The sequence below is a fragment of the Lutra lutra genome, chromosome 17, assembly GCF_902655055.1.
Source record: "Lutra lutra chromosome 17, mLutLut1.2, whole genome shotgun sequence".
In the NCBI taxonomy this organism is placed as follows: Eukaryota; Metazoa; Chordata; class Mammalia; order Carnivora; family Mustelidae; genus Lutra; species Lutra lutra.
In genome coordinates, this window is record NC_062294.1 from 5,042,882 (window position 1) to 5,064,934 (window position 22,053).

At 46.6% G+C, this 22,053-nt stretch overlaps 1 protein-coding gene across 5 annotated transcripts in view; it reads right to left on the reverse strand.

Moving 5' to 3' along the window:
• CDH13 (cadherin 13) overlaps positions 1-22,053 on the reverse strand; it is a 980,849-nt gene that overhangs the window by 350,278 nt on the left and 608,518 nt on the right. For all 5 annotated transcript variants that reach the window (XM_047710889.1, XM_047710891.1, XM_047710890.1 and 2 more), the window contains one exon: positions 6,382-6,526. In XM_047710889.1, coding sequence (XP_047566845.1) covers positions 6,382-6,526 — 145 coding nt within the window. The remainder of the gene's footprint in view (positions 1-6,381; positions 6,527-22,053) is intronic.

The window sequence follows — 22,053 nt, forward strand, 5'->3', positions numbered from 1 at the left end:
TCTCTGATTGGATTGTGTAACTCAAATTTTGTTTTACGGTCAGCTTCACTGGAGGGATCTGTACCGTAATTCCAGTGCAGCCTAATGCAATCTGGATGGCAACACAGCACAGCAATGACACCTGACCCTCAGCCCCTTCCCTCAGCTAAGACTCCAATGACGGCCCCAGCAGAGGAGCAGGACCCACAACTACAGTCCTCTTCTTGACCACAGAATCCAGGGAGGTTCCAGAGCAAGGCAGTTCACGACCTACTGATAGAGTATGTGCAACGACCATGAAGGCTTAGAGACTTTGGGTATAATCCAGAAAAACAAATTAACAGAAAGTTCACCAGCATGTTCAAATGTGAAGGCAAAGGTTATGGTTTATCCTCAAGCATGAGCTTGGCCAAGATGCAGATATGATCCTTTGGTCAGAAGCACCACCTCAACACACATGAAAATGTAATAAGCACATCCTCTTTCCGTCCATCCCACATGGATGGATTTGTCCTAAAGACTGTCATGCACATAGGAAGAGACGTGTTCTCTCCTGTAGAGCTGATTGTAAGTACGGAAAAGTGAAAAAACTTAAATCAATACAGAATGGCTAACTAGACGATGGCAGATCCAGACACTAGCTGTTTAAAACAATGATGTGGCTTGGCATTTATTGATTTACAAAAAAGTCCATGCGGCCCTGCATAGTAAAGACAGCGAGTTACAGCAAGAAACATATGGCTCCGTTTCTATCAAATTGTGTAGCGCATCCCTCAGCGTGGACATGCCCAGACAGAGCCCTGGAAGTCCTCCCACCAAGATGGCGCCTGTGGTTTTCTCTGGATGGTGAGATTTGAGGGTGATCGGATTTTTTTTTTCCTTAAAAAAGGTGAAGAAAAGCAGAATTGCTTAATTTTTAGAAGAAATACATCTTCTTAAGAAAACAAACAAAACATCCCAATAGTCATGTGCCCAGTATTCCAGAATCCGGAGGATTGGCTGGGATGGTTGAGAAAGGAGGAACCACCACGTGGACGCCCAAACGTAGCTGCAAAAGAGAACTGGACAGTTCGGCGGACAGAGAAGCCACACTGCAGTTACCATGACAAGCGAACAGGGGGCCAGGAGGGGCTTTACGGCTAGGGCACACCGACAGCCTGAGGGTCTGTACCGAGCCAGGGCTCAGATAGCAACTGTCACATATGAGACCATCGTGATGTAGCCTGAGCTGTTTTGGAATCCAGAGAGGACCAGGCCATGCTAAGCTCTCAGGACAGGCTCCTATCCCAAAGGCCAACAGATCGGACATTTTCCCTCATGTCTGCCATGGTAGGATTTTTAAAAAAATGAAAGTACTGAGTCTTGAATAACAGAAACACAGGGGGTCCCAGAGGAAAAACAAAAGACAAAGTCCTCCTCTTCTGACAAGTTTTTAGGGAGGCTGGGGCGCGCCCTCGGGGACAGGCGTCCTGGGTGGCAGGATCACAGCGCTGCCCACACTTCAGTTCCTATTTGTTGCCAGTCTCCCTGCTTGGCTCTGTAAACCGGGAGGGGATGAGCAGCATGGAACAGGCCCCAGCCGCACCCTCAGAGCTCAAAATAGTGCTGGCGCCGTGTAGGTGCTCAGGAGTGGCCCCGGACAGAAACAACAGAGGGAGCAAGACAGGAAGCCGGAGAGGGTAAGGGCAGCTGTGCCCTCAGAAGTCAGAAGAGGGTTTAGCAGCTCATCTCTGCTCCTCTCCACCTGCTCCAGGTGAAGTGTCATCCCTCTTAGGAGTCACAACGTGCACCTCCGGGTCCTGACCCCCTATTTAAAGAGAAAGTTCGGGGCTCCTGGGCGGCTCAGCCGGTTAAGCTTCGGACTCTTGGCTTCGGCTCAGGTCGTGATCTCAGGGTCGTGAGATCGAGCCTGGCATCAGGCTCTGTGCTCAGTGTGGAGTCTGCTTATCCTTCTCCCCCTGCTTTTTCCCTGAGCTCTCTCTTTCGAATACATAAATACGATCTTTAAAAAAATTAAAAAAAAAAAATAATGAGAAAAGTCAATGTAACATTGGTCCTTTTTGGTCATGCCTTTTAGGGACTAAGGTATTTCCTCTCCTCACCTCCCACCCCTAACATCCCTCAAAGCCACTCCGTCCGTCCAGGTGGTGCGTGCCTTCCTCCAAGCTGCCCCAGCTCACAATCGGGCTGGTCAGGAGGAAAGCATGGGGGGCAGAGCCTGTGGAGACACCCCCCTTCCCCACCAGACAGCTTCTGCAGCCTGTCGGAAGGCTGCCCCCTGCTGGTAACCCACAATGGTCAAGGGTGCCTGGGAATTGAAGTTCCTCTGGGGGTAGTTTGTGGCCAATATCTGAGGGGTGCGTGGGGATGCGTATTCCAGCTCCCCTGGGCCGGGGTAACTCTGATGTGTGCGTGTTCATGTTATTTCCTAGGGACACCCCCAAACCCCCCGCCAAGAGATCAAGCTCACAATTGCCCACCCTGGTATCTGGCTTCCCTTACCTGGAGCCCGCCTCAGCCAGCATCCTGCACCTCCCAGGTAAAACACATGCCCTCAGGCCTCATCCCAGGGGCTCATGGTTGGCCCTTCTCCACGGTGCCCAGAAGACCACTGGTGGAAAGACACTTGGGGGTTGGTGCCAGTAGGCACTGTGGGGTCCTGCCACATGTGTCCTCCAGGAACTCCAAGGGTCCCAGCCCTCCGTCCCCACTCATGAAGTCCCGGCCTGCCTTGGGCATTCAGAAAACCCCAGGCTTGCGTAGAGCTCTGGCTGCCCTTCCCCCACCAAGCCAGAACAGCCAGGGCCAGGACTAGGGTCCCATAAATCAATGCCTTGGGACTCCACGAAAGGAATAGCTCATCATTTGTGAAGTTCAAAGACCATTATTTTCTGTTGATCTTCCCTCATCCAGTACTGATTCCCCAAAACAATACCCTGGAGTTCAGTGAGGAGCAGCTGGAAATGGTCTCCTGTCTGCACGCCAGATAAATATGGGTGGCCTTCCTCCATGACGGATTGGTGCTGATGGCACATCCAGGTCCACCGGAACATTAAATGACGCTCGGTTGTTGGGAGATGAATGTCTCTGCACACAAACTGCCTGTTTGCCTCAGCTTCCCGACATGGTACGTTGCAGGAATCATAAGAATTACAGGGGGCATTAAGGACGCACTAGCATCTCTTGAACCTTGGTTCATTCTGAGGGAAGCAGCGTCTCATTTAAGGCGTGCATACAGTCCTCCAGGGCGGGGACTATCACTCACCCACCCCAACTACAGACAAGGTGACTGAGGCTTCTAGAAGGTTCAGTCGGCTGCCCAAGGTCTCACCTGGTTAAGGAGCTGAGTGGAGCATCAAACCAAGCCTGGGCCACAGTGCCGTGCTCAGGACCAGCTCCATAACTGGGTGGTGGTGGGGGGCTCACTGCAAAAGGAAAATGCAGGGCTCCTTGTTCGATACTTAAGAATTTTAAGGTGGTGACAGCAGAGCCTAATGCCAAGCATAGGCCCCTGTGAGGCTGTGCAGGTCACACCCCACGAAGCCAGCCCAGATGACTTGAACTCAGAAGAAAGCACTATGAGTGACAACCAGGCCCACGTGTGACCCTGTTCAACCCCAGAGACTGAGCAGCAGTTATAAGGAGGGACTCGAGGAGCTGACTGTTTTACTGAAGAGTGTTTTACTCGGTTTCTCTGATAGAGTGAGTACTTGCCCTTCAGCTGGGACTGCAAAGAGTCCACAGTCAAGAATGGGAGGGAAGGTGGCCAACGCCAACACGTCCATGGTAGACAGCCTAGGCCTCGAGCCAGAGACACGGACCCGGATTCTAGCTCAGCCACCAGTTGTGGGACTTTGGCCAAGCATCTGGATCTCTTTGAGGTTCACGCTTCTCCTATGTATGCTAGGGAGAGCGTATCCACCCCTCCGGGGAGGGAATGGTGTGGTGGAGGCAAGGACATTGGTCGCAGAGGTCTCGGCACACGGTGAGCACTCAACCCCGTGCTGTCGCGGTTTGATGGCTGTCTTCACCAGGAAGTTTGCACGACACTTGAACACACACATGATTTGCAGGTGGAGGATACAGAAATGAGCCTGGAACACTGGTCCCCATCTACTGTTTATGTGAGCGGCGAAGTCACAGAACACTTTCCAGGGTCAGCATTCCCTTCTCTAAAATGGATCCGCCACGAAGATTCCACCAACCACAAAGGAGCCACTCATTATTGATACCAGAGACGCCATTATTTCTACAGCCGGTCAGGGTTCCTTGTTCTAACTTGACGCAGTTTAGGTTGGGGAGGGGGGACCGGAAAGGGATCCCAGCCCCTGCCCCAGATTTCCACCGCCCACCGCCCTCACCGAGGCTTCGAGTCGTCCTGCCTGAGATCCCTTAGGAGGCACCGAGCGATCTAGGTGGGGTTTCCTCTAAAAGTTTCCCACAACATTTCCGCACTCTCGACCCCAGATCGGACTGACTCTATCTCAGTTCCTGCTTTAAGGCCAAACCCAGAGGGGGGCGAAGAAGAAAACAATGATTCAGGCCAAATTCTGCCTAGCTGAAAGAAGCCACATAGGTATTGCATTTTTATATATTTTTATAGCATAATCCTAATCATAAATAGAACTTGGAGGTGGTTTATGTTTTGCCAGAGATCCGGCCGCCCTAACCGAATTACTTTGTGCTTTAAGAAATTCAGCGGACATAAAGGATTCCATTTTTCTTTGAAAATGTGACATGTATATAAAGCAATAAAATCTGAAATTCTTTCTGAAACCTTAAGGAAGGGCGCAGTGGGAGGAAAATTGGACATCTTCTAATCACATACACACATAATATACAAAGACACGCACACGCTCCCAGCCGCCTCCGACGTCAGCATCATCATTTACATTTAGAACACTTTCCTGGCCTGGCTCGAATTCCAGTTACGTGCAGATGGGACCCACCACAGATGGAAACTGGGAATCATTTTCCCGCTCTGCTCGAACTCCAGCCTCTTTAATAGCTTTCCCCATCAGTTCCCCTGACTTGCCCCATACGTCGGCTTGTTGAAGAACATACCTGTGAACCTCAAACCCCAATTCCAGGGTCTCTCTCCCCAGAAGCCCTCCTTCTATCCAAAGCAGTTTCTGGGGAGGTGAGGGACAGGTACCATGGGAAAGGTCTGGCCCAAAGTGATCTGACCCACTTTTACCTGCCGCTCCCCATTTTCCAGGCTGGTTGCTACTCTTCTATCTGCTGGGTTCCCCGCCAAACGCCCCCCAGCACCCACAGGCAGTCCCCACCCCTTTTTACAGAAGGCCTTCACAGCTGGGAAGGGGGAACTTGTCCCCGGCCTCTGGGGAGCTGAGGAAGTACAGGGGGACCGAGCTCCTTGAAGCTGGAGGGAAGTGTAGGCACCTTGCAAACAATGACTCATGGGATGATCTAGGCAGGTTACCATGACAACGCCCGCATAGCCTCATAGATCTACATGTGATTGATACGTCCCATCAATTCAGCGAAGGGGGGAAAACAGAACCAGTCAAAGCAGGGCTCGGGGTTTCCATCTCCTGTCCGACCGGCTGAATGGCTTATTTGTTTGGGCACAATCTAGACCTGGCGACAGTGAGGCTCTCCCTAGAATGCTTCCTCACCCAAATGGATTTCAAAGCTTAAAATCAAAGTCCAGGTTCATAATAAGGACTTTTGGACTTTGCTCTGTTTTTGGCCAAAAACAGCCGTGACTTCAGCTGCCAGTCACAGAATGCTTTTACTGATATCTCTGGTCCCCAAAAAAGGGAGCTCTAAATGGAAAGGTTAAGTATGGAAAAAAAGATAAGAGGAGCTCTGTAGTAACATCACAGTAGGGCCTGTGTTTCCAGAGAGAAATAAAATGTCTTGCCTTTGGCCCTTTGACCGAAGACAAAAGTTTTCTCCACGCACTTTGTGTAAGGAAAGGGAAAAAATAAGTCCTATCTGTTTTTCTTTTTTTTTTTTCTTCCCAAAATGGTTTTTATTAAAAGACAATGATGAAAGGAAGAAGCGAGGAGCTTGGGGTGAGGACCTTAATTTTCTTCAAAGCCCCGTCATACCACAAACCTCAACCCTGGGCCCTCACAAGGGTGAGCTCCGTATTTATACAATGTCCACCACCAGCCACGCACTAGAAACTTTGATGTTGGCCGTCCCTGAAAGGTGGCTTTCAGAGATGAGGGGAAAGCCTTCCACAGCCTCCAACACCCCCGTCCTGTTCTGAGTTGCAGATCTCCAGATCTGGCTTCTACCCAGGAAGGTAACAGGTCTGTGCTGAGGCATACCAAGAAGTTGGAGCGGCAACAAAAGTTTCTGGAATCCCCAAAAAAATCACAGGATGCCACTTCCCAAGCCATTATGCTAATGAAAGCCAATTTCACATACCTGTCGGGGATCCTTCCATGACATGGCCAATGTAGGGGCCTTCCCGAAAGATCGGTCTGTTGTCATTCTGGTCAATCACGATGACTTCCAGAGGAACTGGCCCCTCGAGGGTTTTGCCGTTGACATCAGTGGTCTCCACAAATAGCTGTGGGAGCAAAGAAGTTGGGGGAGAAAGAAGGCATTAATTCATTATGAAAATGGAAGTCAGGTTCTCTGGAGAAAGTAGGTTATATCAGCAATTTTACGAGCCCTTGGCAATATTCAAACTTTGGTCTCAATGGATAGTCACTGGAACCAGAATATAAACTAAACATTATAGGATAAACGACAAATTTCAGTTCATGTTAGGTCCCCCTTGGGAAATTCACAATTAATTCATCAAATCTGCAAAGGAAGTCCAGAAAAGAAAAAGAGAGAAAACATTCGCAATCAGCCAGAGCCGAGTAAATGTGCTTACATTGTTTCTGTTTTTTCTAACATCATTATGCTTAAAAGGAATGTTATGCTAATAAAAATAATTGACTAAGCAGTTATGAACACAGTGCATTAAGAAATAACTGGAAGTGTTTATGGTGATGTTTAGGAGAAATTTGGGTCAGTAAGTATTTATAGAGAGCCCTCCCGAGGCAAGGAAGACATTTGTGGGGTCCTGAGTGCGACCCTGGGATTACTGGCCACCAGGCCAGTGTAATTAAGACGGGATTTCACAACCCTATGGGACACTTGAATACAGAGCTACCTTCATATCTCAAGGATGAGAAAAATAATATAAAACAAAACAAAACAAAACACCCCAGCTCTACTGTTTATCTTGGCAACAAGGGGTTGTGTCATGCCGTTTCCCACGAGTCTCTGTGGCCTTATGCTCTCTTTTCTTGTGCCTGATTCCACCTTCGTCTAACTGGGCAGCGGCAGTAACACTTCTCGGATGCGAGTTCTGGTCCCTGTGTCGTCCCTGATACTGCCGCTCTTGCGGAACGGTCCCCTGCGGTTGGAATCCCAGCCCTACTTTTCAGGAGCTAAGTGGCCTTGAGCCCTCCGCCTGGGTCTCAGATTTCCCACCTGCCAAATGAGGTTAATAAAAAACACCCAGAAGGAGGAATAATAATCAACATTATCCAGGGCTTACGAGGCGCTCTCTGTATAAACTCACTTGGTCTTCACTCGGTAACCCCGTGCATCATTTGCGAGGACGGAATGGACACAGATTAGAGGTTAAGTGGTAGAATCTGGATTTGACCTCATGAAGTCAGTTTCCAGAGTTTTACCTTTAGCCACTCTGAACCACGTTCTTAAAGCACTCACTCTCCTGCTCTCCCATGCTTCGTCTACAGAAAACTAGCTGCTCCCATGGTCACTACTGTTGTGATCAGTTCCGTGGTCAAAACAAACCCAGATTAGGAAAATGACAGAGAACCACTTTCAGTTGGAATCAGCACGATCGCACCCCACCCGATGGTACCACGAACTGGTAGCATTCTTTTGGAAAGGAGCCTCAGAAAATCCCACAAAAGCTATGAAGAACTCATATCATACACTTTGTTCCATTTGGATACCACTGCTGGGTCTACGTGAGTCAGGTTGCACAAGATCTATGGAAACATTCACTGTTATTTCGTTATTAGAATAACGAATCACCACTGGCTTCTGCTAAACGCCCAGGGACGGGGGACTGGTTGACCGAATGTTTGTTACAGCGTCGGAGAATACAGCCGTTAGATCAAATCGTCATCCCACCGTGTTGATCCACGTAGACTATTACGCGTAAACGCACAAAATAGCACGTGACTCGCGCGTGTGGAACCGGTGCGTGTGCACAGAATTGGAAGGCAGTGAGCAAAAATGAAATGAGGTATGCTTGGCTAGAAGAGTATCTTTTCCCTTTCTTATCTTTAACATCCCTCCATCAGCAACCCTGTGCGCAAAGGAGAGCTCGCAGAGAGTGAACTTCTGTAGTTTTTCTGCTGTTTTTTTTTCAAACGCTCTGAGAATTCTACCAAACAAAGGAAAGCAAACAACACCTTGGGGTCATTGTGTGTCATAATGACGGTGTGACCTTTTGTCCTTGCAAAATAGCGATAAAGACTTGACTTTAACTCAACCAAAAAACCAGCGTCTAAAGATAACAACGATCTTGGATCTGAAACCTAAGCTTCCCGTGGGTTTGCAGACCGGTGTCCACACGCAGGGCAGGGAGAGTGGGAGGAGGTACACCGCTGCAGGGGTGGGGGTGGCGGGGGAGGGAGCTTACTCACCAGGCTTGTCTGAGGCTGCTGCAAGATGAGGAGGTCCCCACACCTGTCCTCCAGAATCTTACAAATTTAGAGAAGCCTTGGCAGGGCTCAGCCAAGTATACCATCCATTTGCCCCGAGTACCACATTGTGGTCTCAAGCCTGTGTCCTTAACAATGCCTCCCACTGTGGGACTGCTGGGCAGGGCTTATATCCAAGGACAGGGGAGGGGGAGGAGCCTCGCCAATCGCCTGAGTTTGCCTCCCAGGTCAAGTGCGGGTCACGACCTTGGTCATGACCTCTCGATGACCTTCTCCAACACTTCCACACTGTACAAGTTTTGGGCAGTATCAGAAGCACAAGTAGGGTAGAAGAAGAGAGTCCCTAGGATTCCCGAATGCGCAAACTGCTGGAAAGGACAGGGGCAGACTCCAGGTCCATCTCAACATAATGGAAAGACAAACAGAAACTAAGGGGATGTAATTGATTAGGATGAATGCAAAACATTGAGCTGGATGTCATGAAACCAACTAGGTAAATAAACAAGCTTTTAGCAGTTTGTTACAATACTACCCGGATTTTGACTCCCAGATGTTTTCCTGGAAGGCAACATCATCAGAAGCAAAGTACTTAAAAAATAGCAAAGTGTTGGTGGGGCACCTGACTGGCTTAACTGGCAGAGCATGTGACCCTTGATCTTGGGGTTATAGGTTCGAGCCCCAAGTTGGGTGTAGAGATTACTTAAAAATAAGATATTTAAAAAAGAAAAAAAAAGATATTTAAAAAAGAAAAACAAAGTGCGCCTAAGGGGCATTTATTAATTTTAAAGTCAGTTTAACAAAACATTTATTGAGATATTACTACCCGTCAGTCCCTACCATGAGTGTTATGTATTCAGCAGTCAATAAGACATTCTAGCATGAAGAGACATATATTAAGCAATGTAAAATGTATGAATAAAATAACTTCAGTTAGAGATCAGGGACATGCAGGGATAGAAGAGGCTCACATATTACAACTACATTGTCCAGTATGGAAGCCAAAAGTCACATGTGGCTATTTCTTTTCTTTTTTTTTTTTTTTTTAAGATTTTTATTTATTTATTTGACAGAGATCACAAGCAGACAGAGAGGCAGGCAGAGAGAGAGGGAAGCAGGCTCCCCGCTGAGCAGAGAGCTCGATATGGGGCTCGATCCCAGGACCCTGAGATCATGACCTGAGCTGAAGGCAGAGGCTTAATCCACTGAGCCACCCGGGTGCCTCCACATGTGGCTATTTCAATTCATACTGATAAATAAAATATCCAGTTCTTGGATTGTGCTAGCCACATCCAAGAGCTCATTAGCCACACGTAGCTACCGATTCCCTAGGTGCTCTGGCTTCTCAGGCATTCAGACCCAGACCAGAATCTATACCAGGGACTCTCCCGGATCTCACTTCTTTGAACGTGGAGTGAAGTCACAACCAGCTGTCCTGGGTCTCCAGCCTGCAGAAGGCAGATCATGGGACTTCTCAGCCTCCATAACTCTGTGTGTTAACTGCCTATACTAAATCCCAGTGTGTGTGTGTGTGTGTGTGTGTGTGTGTGTGTTTCTTGGGAGAACACTGATCAGTACAGGTTTCCAGGGTATCTTTTTAAATTTCTAATTAGTTTATGTCACCCCATAATGGACATCTCTCAATGGTGTCTTATCCCTTTTAGGGCAAACAGCAAATTCCTTTGTTTGGACAAGTCTTTTTATAATCTGGCTCCAGCCCACTTCTTAAAACTCATTTCATGTCATAAGAGATCCCCTTTGTTCCTTCTGATCCAAATATACCAATCTTTTCTCAGCTCACCCCGTTCTTTCCCAGCACATATAATCCTCCTAGCAAGCACGGACTTCCTACCAGCTGTCCTGGGTGAGCCCCTGTTTGGTCTTCAGATCTCAGCTCCAACATCACTGGCCAAGAAGATCTTCCCCTTACTCCAGACTAACGAGGGCGTCCCTGATTGACACTCCCATGGTACTAGTGCCCTTCCCTTATAACATTTTCCATAATAGAGCTTATTTACTTGTAGGATAATTCAATTAATGTCTGCCTCTCTGACAGGTCCCACGAAGGCACAGGTGTCATGAATATTCTTGACCGTTATTAAATCCTCAAGGCTGAGACCCTGTGCCTGCACATGACGGCCACCTGCTTTGATACGGAGTGTATAAAGCTGCTTTCACACTGACTGCATGCAGAGGCAGTGCCTCTTTAAGAGACCGGAGTCCAAAGCTTGGCCTCAGCTTTGGCCATCTGTCCTTTCTTTCCATCCCTGGCACATAAGAGCTGACAGTCCGCCCCGACTCAACGGACTATAAGTCAGTTGACTCTTTGTGTTGTCTTAATTTGTGAGTAAGAACCACAGTGGGTAAATGATACCTAAGTACATTAAATTAATTACTTGCCTTTTAAAGAAGGTAACTAACAATTATTTGGTGTCTAATACATGTCTAGGCTTTTTATGCATTGTCTCATTTGGCTCAAAACAACCTGAAGGAAAAAAAAAAAAAAAAAAAAACAGTGCAGCAAAACCCAGAGAAATTGAAGTACTGGTCTAGGAGCAAAAGCTAGTTCGTGATCCAGCTGGATCCAAACTTAGTTCTGACTCTAAAATTCATGCTTTCTTCTACTGTGCCCTTGTTTGCTAGATGCTTTTTCATGGACTTCCCGTGCACTTTTATTTCACTCTCTTTAATGGATTATTTACTTAATAGTAAATAGCTTTACATTGATTGCTATGTTTCATTGTTGCCTCACCCAAGGCAAAATTATCTATAAGTTTAGGCATATGATGAGCTTATTATAAATTTTTCCTAATAAACATGAAAATACATATTAAAATATTATCTATCTATCTATCTCACCCTGCCACTAATAAATGTAGCTCTGAAATGACCATGGCAAATAGAATGGGGAAGGGGACATCATAGACAAATCACCCCTAATCTGTTTAAAGCAAAAATACTTTATCCAAGAGTGGAGACATGAAGGTACCCCATGAACTTGAGCTAAGTTTCCCGTCTCAAGGGCATGGTATGTGGGCACCAGCTTTCCACAGAAATAAAGAAGCCCACAGAGATTTTTGTGTAAGGATGCTATCGTGAGTTTATTTATAATAGATGATCTCTCAAGCTTGGGAATGTTGGAAGATTTTTTAAAAACCAAATTTTCCATGATGGGTATCATGTTTGTTGTCACAGGAAAGAAAAAGATGAATCCTGACTTGGTTGGTTAATGTGAAACTTAAATTGTCCTTACATTCTGCATCTGAATTCTTACATATTTAATTGATACAGTATCATGTTCATTTGTTACAGGCTCCTCTGATAGAGACTTATGTACTCTGCAGGGGAGAGTATACTCCAGTCCAATTAGATCATAAACAACTCAAAGGCGGGAACACTGTTTTCTTGGTATTCCTTCTATACATAAATACGTGCCTTGAATAAAGAAAGCACTGATAAATTTTTTTGTTTTTGTTTTGTTTTGTTTTGTTTTGTTTACAGAGGGAGATGGGGGAGGGGCAGAGGGAGATGGAGAGAGAGAGAATCTTAAGCAAACTCCAAGCCTAGTGCGGAGCCCAGTGTGGAGACTGACAGAGGGCTCGAGCTCACCATCTGAGATCATGACCTGAGCTGAATTCAAGAATTGGATACTTACCTGACTGAGCCACCCAGGTGCCCCACAGATAAGTTTTTTTTTTAATTTTTTTTAAAGATTTTATTTATTTATTTATTTGACAGAGAGAGAGATCACAAGTAGGCAGAAAGGCAGGCAGAGAGAGGGGGGAAGCAGGCTCTTTGCTGAGCAGAGAACCCGATGCGGGACTAGATCCCAGGACCCTGAGACCATGACATGAGCCGAAGGCAGAGGCTTAACCCACTGAGCCACTCAGGCACACCCACAGATAAGTATTTTTATTGAGTTTCTATTTGCAAGTCTCATGCTCTCCCCACCGATCAACATCTCACAAAGATCGAACCAGACTTTTCCATCAAAGACATCCTCATTGATCACTGAAATTACACTTGACATTGAATCAGAAAGCCTGCCTTCAAACTTTGGCCCTGCTACCAGAGAGTGACTATAGCTGGCAGAATAATGGTCTTCCTAAAAGTCTTCACGTCCTACTCCTCGGAACTCATGCATATATTAGCTTACGTGGCAAAGAATTAAGTTTGCCAGTCAGCGGACCTTCAAATAGTGAGATCAGCCTGGATTATTTGGGTGGGCCCAATGTGCTCACCAGGGTCCTTAAGAGCATGGGACAGGAGAAGGTCTGAGTAAGGCAAAGTGAGAAGGGGTTTGAGCAGCCATCACTGGCTTTGAAGACAGGCCACCACCTAGACACGAGAAAAGACAAGTGTCTTGCTGTACAGACTTCAGAGGTGAAGGCAGGCCTGCTGGCACTTTGCTTTTAGCCCCGCAAGGTCCACATTGGACTCTGACCTGTAGAAGTACAGGGTAATACATCTGTGTTGTTTTGAGTCAGACATTCATGGTAACTTGCTGTAGCAACAAGAGGAAATTGATACTGTGTTTACATAATTTATCATTCAAACTGGAACACTTTCTAGAATGAGAGCAGATGCTATTAACAAGTACGCACAAACAGTTGCAAGCCAAGCCTGTCCTCTAGGCAAATAGGGTTACACGGTAATCTACATTATTAAGAGACTTCAACTTCCCATGTCAGTCTGCACATGTAGCAAATGGTGTTTAGAATGTCCTTCTCATTTTTTTTGTTTGTTTATTTGTTTTGCTTTGAATAAAAAGATAAGTGAGTGTGTGCTCCCCGGTTGTGGGCACCTAGGCAAGTCCAGGGTTCGGTGACCTTGGCATTCATTAGATCCCAACAGACCTTTTTTGAGACTTCTGCAAACGTGGATGCAGAACCCTCGATTCCATTCTGACTTGTCAGTCGTTAGCCCCCTTCAAATTGCTTTTCTATCATGGTAATCCAGATTTCTCTTTGACACCAATTACTTGCATTTCAAGTTATTTTTCTCAGCTTTATTCATTTATCAAAGTTGAATCTCCTTATGGACCAACTCCGGGAGAGTTCCCAGGGAAGAGATATTTTTAGCTTGTGTAGCATCCCCCCCGCCTTTCCCTCTACAGCCCTGGTGCCGACTCCCCCTCGATGGACTGGATGCAGTGTTTACAGCTCCCTCGAAAAATGATCAAAGGGGTGATACAAGTCTCTTCCTTGTTAGATTATTAATTAAAGATTGTGATATATTGTTATCAAATGTTCTCTGAAAAGCTTGTTCTGTTTAGACTATAGTATTCCCTTTGTCAATCAGAAATTTTACTTTTAAAGTATGTTTTCCACCAAGCATAATGAAAACCCTTTTTTCTTATGTATGCATGCTCACAACCATGCTGGACTTGGAGGGCATTTTTCTATTTAACTTTTGAAGTAATTTTAATTATGTGGAAGAAATCTATGCAGATATTCAAAATAATTTTATTTAAGCAGCTTGGGTAAAGTCCCAGTGAATATCCTTTACCCCAAGAGGGGCACAGGCTGAAAATTTTAATTGGTTCAAGTAGAATTTATAAAAATCATGGATATTGGAATTATGCCTGGTCTATTAAGGATATGTACAAGGGTTAAGGGGATTTTTGTACAAAGATGAGAAATATAATACTTTTAAAAACAAAGCTATGGGAGTAAATTACTGGAGATTTTATTTTTACTTGCTCTTTTCCCTCTCCAAAAGCATCCAAAAGCAAAATTCAGAGGAAGGGAATGGAATGCAATACTTTTTTTTTTTAATGTTTATAAAGCTAAAGTCATTTTCTTAAATAAGTATTAAAAGGTGTTTTATAAAACATGATATTCTCCAAAAATTAAGGTTGATAAATAAACATTTAAAGTATAGCCTAATAAATGTCAGGTGGATTATAGCATTAGCAAAAAAAAAAGTCATTGAGTATTTGTGTAATAGAGTGGGGAAAGCCTTTCTAAACCAGGATGAAAGGCATAAGTTATGTGAATTATTGAGAGATTAAGATATTCAAGTGCAAGTTTTTCATATGACTAAATATCATAAGTAAAATAAATAGAAAACTTAGAAAAATGTTTGCATCATACCGAACAGAGGTTTACTACCCTGAATATATAAAGAGCTGGTTAAAAATCAACAAGGAAAAAAAAACAACAATTAGCAAAACAAGAAAACAAAAGAGCAACAATCATATTATAAAATTAAGTGAGGTAATTTGGTGCTTACAACATTGCTGAAATAATTAGGAAAACCTAATAATCAGTGTTTCGCAACCTGGTAAGGAAACAAATTCTCGTACATGATTAACAAGATTAAAACATCTTTCTGAAATGCAGTTTGTCAATATGCATCACAAGTCTTGGAAACATGTGATTTTGCTTGTAGAAATTTAGCCAGGGGGCTATCTCTGTGTCCCTGCTCACTCCTGGGGGGCTGAGGGTGGGGCTGGCGAGGGGGAGGGAGAAGGTGGGGTAGGGGTTGTTCAGGAACATGTATACTCATTGTAATACTGCTTAATAAAAACTGGGAACATTGCAAACAACATGATGTTCTAACAGGATCTTGATGCAATAAATTATGCTGTCTACCTGAAGTAGAAGGCAACCTTGAAGAAACACTTCGGGGAATGAAAAAATAGATTATGGTATGGTGCTCATGGTATATAGTAAATATTTGATTGCAAATGAGTATGTACTGTATAATGTACTTTTTGAAAAACAGACATTGCATGATTCAGATCGTACTGAAATATTAACAGTGATTTTTTTGCAGGTGATTTTTTTTTTTAACTTTGTTTCTCTACACCTTTCTAGACTTTCTATAATGGGCCTGTGTTAATTTCAGAGTTAAAAAGCACCTGTGAAGTTTATGTTAAAATTGACCACAGATTGGCTACAGCTTATCACAAATGAGGAGCTAGGGGAGCGAGTTCAACTTCAGGACATCGGGCGCCTCTCGTGATGATTAATGAGAAGCACGTGGACGTTAAGTATGGTCGTGATAGTCAGGATCCCAGTGGGACACAGAGTGGCTGGCTGTCCTGAGTCTGGCTTCTCCCCTGCTCCCTGTCTCTGAGTTTGGGATAAAAAAAAGTCTTAGCGCATCTGACCGAGTTACCCTTATTTTGTAATTTTGTGAAGAAAAAAAAAAAATCCCATGAACGTTAAGTTCCTGATTGGGTTCACGGTCTCGGGCAGGTAAGGAGAGTGTTTGATAGACGCCAAAAGCTGCTTGTAGGCAGCTGAGGCTCATTTAGACTCAAGAAGACACCTCAGCCTCCTGGAGCCCAGTCCTCTGTCAGGAGCTCCATGGGAGGAGTGGCTTTGGCCAAGGTCATGGGCCCCACCCATGTCTCTCCTTGCCTCGCTCCCACCGTGTTCCCAGGAGCAATGTGATCCGCCAGGCCCACACTGTGGGGACTCAGCTCTGGGATGACCTCAGCCTCTTCCTGGCTCTCCCCAACCCATCTCATCGGTCCTGCTCTTGGGGCTCTGGGCCTCCATGCCCCTTGGTCTATGTAACACGTGGGTCAGCGTCACTTCTTGGGGCCATTTCTCCTTTGGAACAATGCGTGGAACTCCACCCCCCTGCAGCTAGGCCTTTACCGGCCTCCCCTTCCACACAGAGGCCCCCCTCTCTCACCTTAACGGCAGTGAGGGCAGGGCTTTCTTTCTTAAATTGCATTTTTAAATTTTAAAATAATTTTTATTCACATGAAGGTGTAAGAAATAACGCAGAGAGTTACCCTCCCTGCTTCACCCAGTGCCCCCGACGGTAACATCTGACCCACTATAGCACAGTGTCGCCGGCCCCACGTCGGCATTGACCCAGTCCTGGATTGGAGCCCCCCTCGGTTCTGTCTGTCCCTGGGTGTGTGCGCGGGCACACGTGTCTGTGTACTTCATTCTATGCTCACACGCATCCCCACCAACAAGACACAGAACGGGTCCGTTTCTAAGGTGTCACTCGTGCGGAACAACAATGTGTGGACACTTTTAATGTGCATTTCACTTCCGGGAATACATACAAAGGAATCGAGAGCCGAGTCTGGAAAAGACGTCGCTCGCCCACGTTCCCTGCGGCATTAGTCACGACAGCCGAGAGGTACAAGCCACCCAAGTGCCCATCGGTGCGTGAACGGGTAAGTAGAGTGTGCCCCATATATACGCACGATGGAGTGTCGTCTAGCCTTCCAGAGAAAGGGAATTCGGCCACATGCCACCCATGCCATGGCCTGGACCATGAAGACATTCTGTCCAGTGAAAGAAGCCAGTCATGAAATGACAGACACTGTATGAGTCCTCTTAGATGAAGTATCGTCAAGTTCATAGACACAGGACAGTGGTGGCTCCCCGGGGGTAGGGGCAGCGGGGAAGGGAGCTGCTATTTAACCGGTAGAGAGCTTCAGCTGTGCAAGGAGGAACAGTTCTGGAGATCTGTTTCCCAACAAGGTGAATGTCATTAACATTACTGAGCGGTACACTTAGACATGGTTAAGGTGTTTTCATGATGTGCTTTTTTTTTTTAAATCACAGTAAAAAAAATTTAATTTGCCTGGGAATCACCTGGAAACCAGAGTAATGCAGAGTCCCGAGGCTGGACCCCAGGGACTTTGTGGGGGCTGAGCCGCCAGATCTCTGCATTAGGTCACCCCAAGTCAGTGTGATGCAAAAGTCCTAATGACTGCGCTTTGGGAAACCCCTTCTGCGCAGCCTGCCTCCTCATTTCATCACCAAACAAGGCGCTAAGACCCAACAGAGGCTCTCTCAGCTTTGGGCAGGTGGACCCGCAGGGCATGGGTTTGCCAAACTTGCTTGCTGTGCTGAAGACGAGGATGGCCAGGAGCAAGGCAGGTGTCCAGGACCGGCTGGCTTCCGTCAGTGCCGGGACGCGGCGGAGGCATCCCCTTCGGCTTCCACATTGTCCCCTTGAGCATTCAGTGTCTTGGCAAGACAGGAATCAAAATTAGCTCCTAGGGGAGGGGTGGGAGAGCTGAGGGGAAGAAGCCTGAGGTCCACGAGCTGATGTCCAGTCCTCTTGGCCCCATCCGGTCCGTCAGCTGGTCCTGTCAGCTAGACCTTGTCTCGCCACCTGTCACCGGCTACTGGTCACATGGGCCTAAGCCCCCTCCACCGGTGGTCCTGTGAGCATCTCTGAATTGTACTCTCCGCTCCTACGCTAACCCACACCCCCTGTTCACCACATGGCTCCCTAGTTACCTTTCAAAAGGCAAATGGGGCTTTTCTCTCTTCTGCTCCCCAATCACCCCAACCTCCTTGTACCTTAAGTCCTCACTGTGGCCCGCACAGGCCTGACCTGGACCTTGCAGTGTCATCGGCCACCTCCTCCCTCATAATCCTGGAATCCTCCCAGCGCAGACACACGCTCCTCGGTGCTCCTACGCCCGCTATGTTAACTTCCGTTCCAGGGTCTCTGAAGATGCTGGTCCCTCACCTACAACAGGCTCTCCAAGGAGTTTTCATGGCCTGTTCCTCATCTCATTTTGTCTTTCCTCAAAACAGAGGCCTTCCTGGACTCCTCGATCAAACCCAGTCACCCCTCAATCCATGCCCGCCCCTCTCCCGATGTTTCCACGGCCCTTGTGGTCACAGGCCTATAATGCAGCTCCTTCTAGAACATCTGCCAGAAGGACCCTTTGTGGAGGGCACAGAAAATGGAAGGCGTGCAGAATGCCAGCTCGTGAGGGCAGGGAGGTTTGCCCACCTGGTTCCCACAGTGCAGGAAAACACCACCTTTCACAGAGCAGGTTTTCAATCAATGGAACCCATGAACAATGGATGAGTTAAGGGCTTTGAGTTTATAGGGAAATCCTTTTTTTTTTTCCTAGAGAACAGATCAATAGACAAGAAAGCGGTGACACCTGTCATTTGAGAATTCCCCAAGGGTGAGCCCAGCTAAGAGGCGATGCATTAAGGATTCAACAAGAACATTTTCTGCCTGTTTCAGAGGAGGAATCCAAGTTCAGTGAAGTTGTTATAAATATCTAAAGTGTGCAAACATATTTTACATGGGATTATTCATTGTTTGGCAATGACTGATAGGAAAGGATTCTGTTCTGACACACATATTACTAATCAGCAAACTCAAACGAAAGAAAATAAAGCAAGTGGAACTTAATACAAATTCTAGCTCACCAAAGGGGTCCCATCTGTCCCTGCCTTTATAAATGAGGCAGAGTGAGCCACAAGAATTAGCTCATATTTCTCACCGAAATCCCTCTTTATCGTTTTTATCATCCTAGGTCAGCATCTCTTCCCTGATTTTTTACTTGCGTACAAAAATGCCCCCAAAGAGCCAGACATGACTCTGTCCCCATCAGACGCAAACTGTTTAGAAGATTCTGGATTTCCATCCAGATCGCTCCATCTTTTCTCCTCTGACAAGATGCCCCCAGTTTGGTGTTCAGGTCCTATGCTTCGAAGTACAGACAGTCCACGTTACAACCAGCTCACATTTGGCTTAATTCTGGACCATCCAGACCCCCTGATACTGTGCCACCAACTTCCTCAAGTATCCTGGCCAGCTCAGGATGAAAATGCCAATGTCACTCGTTACTTTGAGCATGACGTCCCCTTCTGCATGGTTCTGGGCCAACGGGAGGGAAATGGGGAGTACGGACCTCACCACCAGCCAGCCGGTGCAGCACATGGTGCAGGAAGCATGCTAGCACCGTGTAAAGGGCGCATGTGAATGAACTATAATTCGTCTGACGTTGCCCTTCTCTGATGAGTTTCGTTAGGATGGACCGTATGAAGCTGCAAATTTGGTAAGGTCAAATATCACCAAATATCCGTAATTCCAGCTCAAATCTAGCCTGCTGTCTGTTTTTGCAAATGAAATGTCGGAGGATGGCCATGCTCGTTCATTTCCCCGCAGTCTGAGGCCGCTATCTCACTAGAGCTGCAAGGTTGGGTAGATGCAAAATGGTCTGCCTGGCTCACAAGGCTGAAAGGATTGATCATCTGGCCCCTTAAAGGAAAAGTTTTTTGAGGCCTCTTTTAGAACATTCAGTGCAAAAGCAGGGATCCAGAAAGTACCCAGGGAGAGATGAACGTTATGATGCAGATTACAGACCCATCTTGACACCGTGAAGTCTTATTAGCAAAGTCCTCTCTCTCTCTCTCTCATGCTTATTCATTCATTTAACAAGTACATTTTATGCCCCATCATACTTCGACTTCTGCACAAGATCCTTGATTTACAATAGTTATGAAATATGGTCTGAGGATTTTTAAAGCTCATCAATAACCACCATTTAGTGGGATTAAACACGCATCCTATAAATAATGAATATGCAAGGAAAGACATAATAAGGAGATTCCATTTAGGCTGTGGGTGGGGCCGGTCCTGAGAGGGCCTCTCGGATGGAAGTTGACAGGGGGAGAAGACGGAAAGAGACTGTTGGAGAATGACACAAAAGCCAGAGGGAGTGAGAGAATGAGAGACGGGGAGGGGGACAGGGTGACCGGGGTCCAGGTTGAAGAGGTGGTAGCGCCAGGTCAGGCGGGCTATAGACAAGGGTGAGCATTTTGGCTTCTTTTCTAAGGGCAAATGTAATACCACTGGAAACTTCTCATGGAGCCACTTTGTAAAACAATTTGGAAGTTCCTCAGAGACTTAAGGGTAGAGTTACCACATGACCCAACCATCCCAGTCCTAATCATACACCCAGGAGAAATGAAACATGTGTCCACAAACACTCCCATGAAGAACCCACAACAACATCATCCACAGGCGCCCAAAGATGGAAACAGCCGGAATGCCCGTCACCAGTGAATGGACGAGCACAGTGAGGGCTCTTCCCACAGTGGGATATCATTCACCCGTAGAGAGGAAGGAATTCCCGACACCTGCTACAACCGGATGAGCCTGGAAAACAGGCTACGTGGAAAAAGCCAGACACAGAAGTCCGCCTAGTATACAACGCCGTGTGTATGAAATGTTCAACATGGGCAAATCCACAGAGACAGGAAGTAGACTGGCGGTTGCCTAGCGTTGAAGAGGACGACAATGGTGACAGCTGGGGGCGGGGGGCAAGATTTCTTTGGAGGAGATGAAAATGTCCTAAAACTGATTGTGGTGATGGTTGCACAAGTCTGTGAAGACACTAAAAACCATCGAATTATAGTTCGATTCGAACTATTGAATTCACGTTGAGGGAATTGTGTGGCGTTCTGACTTTGTTAATTACAATGTGTTAAGTGAGTACAGGGTGCTGGGTGGTGAGCCTTGGTTCAACACAGGCCACAAGAGAAACCAGAAGAGAAGCTTGTTACCCATCAGTCTTGGAGCAGACACATGCGGAGAGCGTGGTAGGATCTGGGGCAAACGTCTCTATTAGGTCTGTGAGTGTAGTGCTCTGGGGATCCGGGGCTAAGGCCAGGTTGGTCACTTCAAACCAGAAGAACAGAGTTTCAGAAACTCAACAGGGGTCTTACATAAGAGGTGTGCCAGGGGAAGGTTCTGGGAGGAAGGGGGACTACTGATCACCAGGGCTTTTGGGAAGTCACAGCAGGAAGTGACATTTGTATGGGACCCTGCAGGTGCTACCCGGGCTGGTGGCTGGTGTCTGCTGAAGGCCCCCGCAGGCCGCTAGGTCAAATGAAATTAGTGTCAAGGCAGCAACACCAGGGAGGGATGTAGATAAACTCTTAGCATATGGCGTGTGATGTAGAGCTCAATAATGTAACCCAAGATGACATTTCTAATGGGTTAGGAGGCAGGGAATGGTACGAAGGAATAACTCCGATGTAATTTGAAAAAGATCATTCTGGAAGACACGTGGAAGACGTACTGAAAAGGAACAAGAGGACACTGGACAGCTTAGTTGAGAGTCTACCGAGGGAGTCCAGGAGAAAGGGTGCGTCTTGCACCATGGGGGTGATTTCCTTTATGGCATATTGGTGAGGAAATCTCATGTTTACTTGGAACACTAGAAGAATGGTGTGTTCCCCTTAATTCTGCGCTCCGGGACCAGCAGTTGAGAGCAGGCGATCTGGTGATTTTTAATCCCGAAGTGTCACAACTGTAGCTAGATTGGGATGCTCAGCTAACCATCACCCTTGTCTCTCAGGGAAAAAACATCCACAGTAACTCCTGACCAGCCTCCTTCATGGGGACAAGTTAGACAAACGGATACGAAAGTCATTTCCAGCTCAGGGCAGTACATTCTGTGCGTAGGCCAGGTTTTGGAGAATTAAAACTCTAGGGTAAACACTCCATTCCAATGAAATTAAACAAAGTATCATCCTCTGAAAATTCAGAAAGCGCTTCTAAGCCCCTGAGGGCCTAGGAGTCATTGTCATGAATATCAGTGATTAATTACAACCTGTAGGTACTGACAATGTAGGGGACGGTCCTGACATTATAAGGA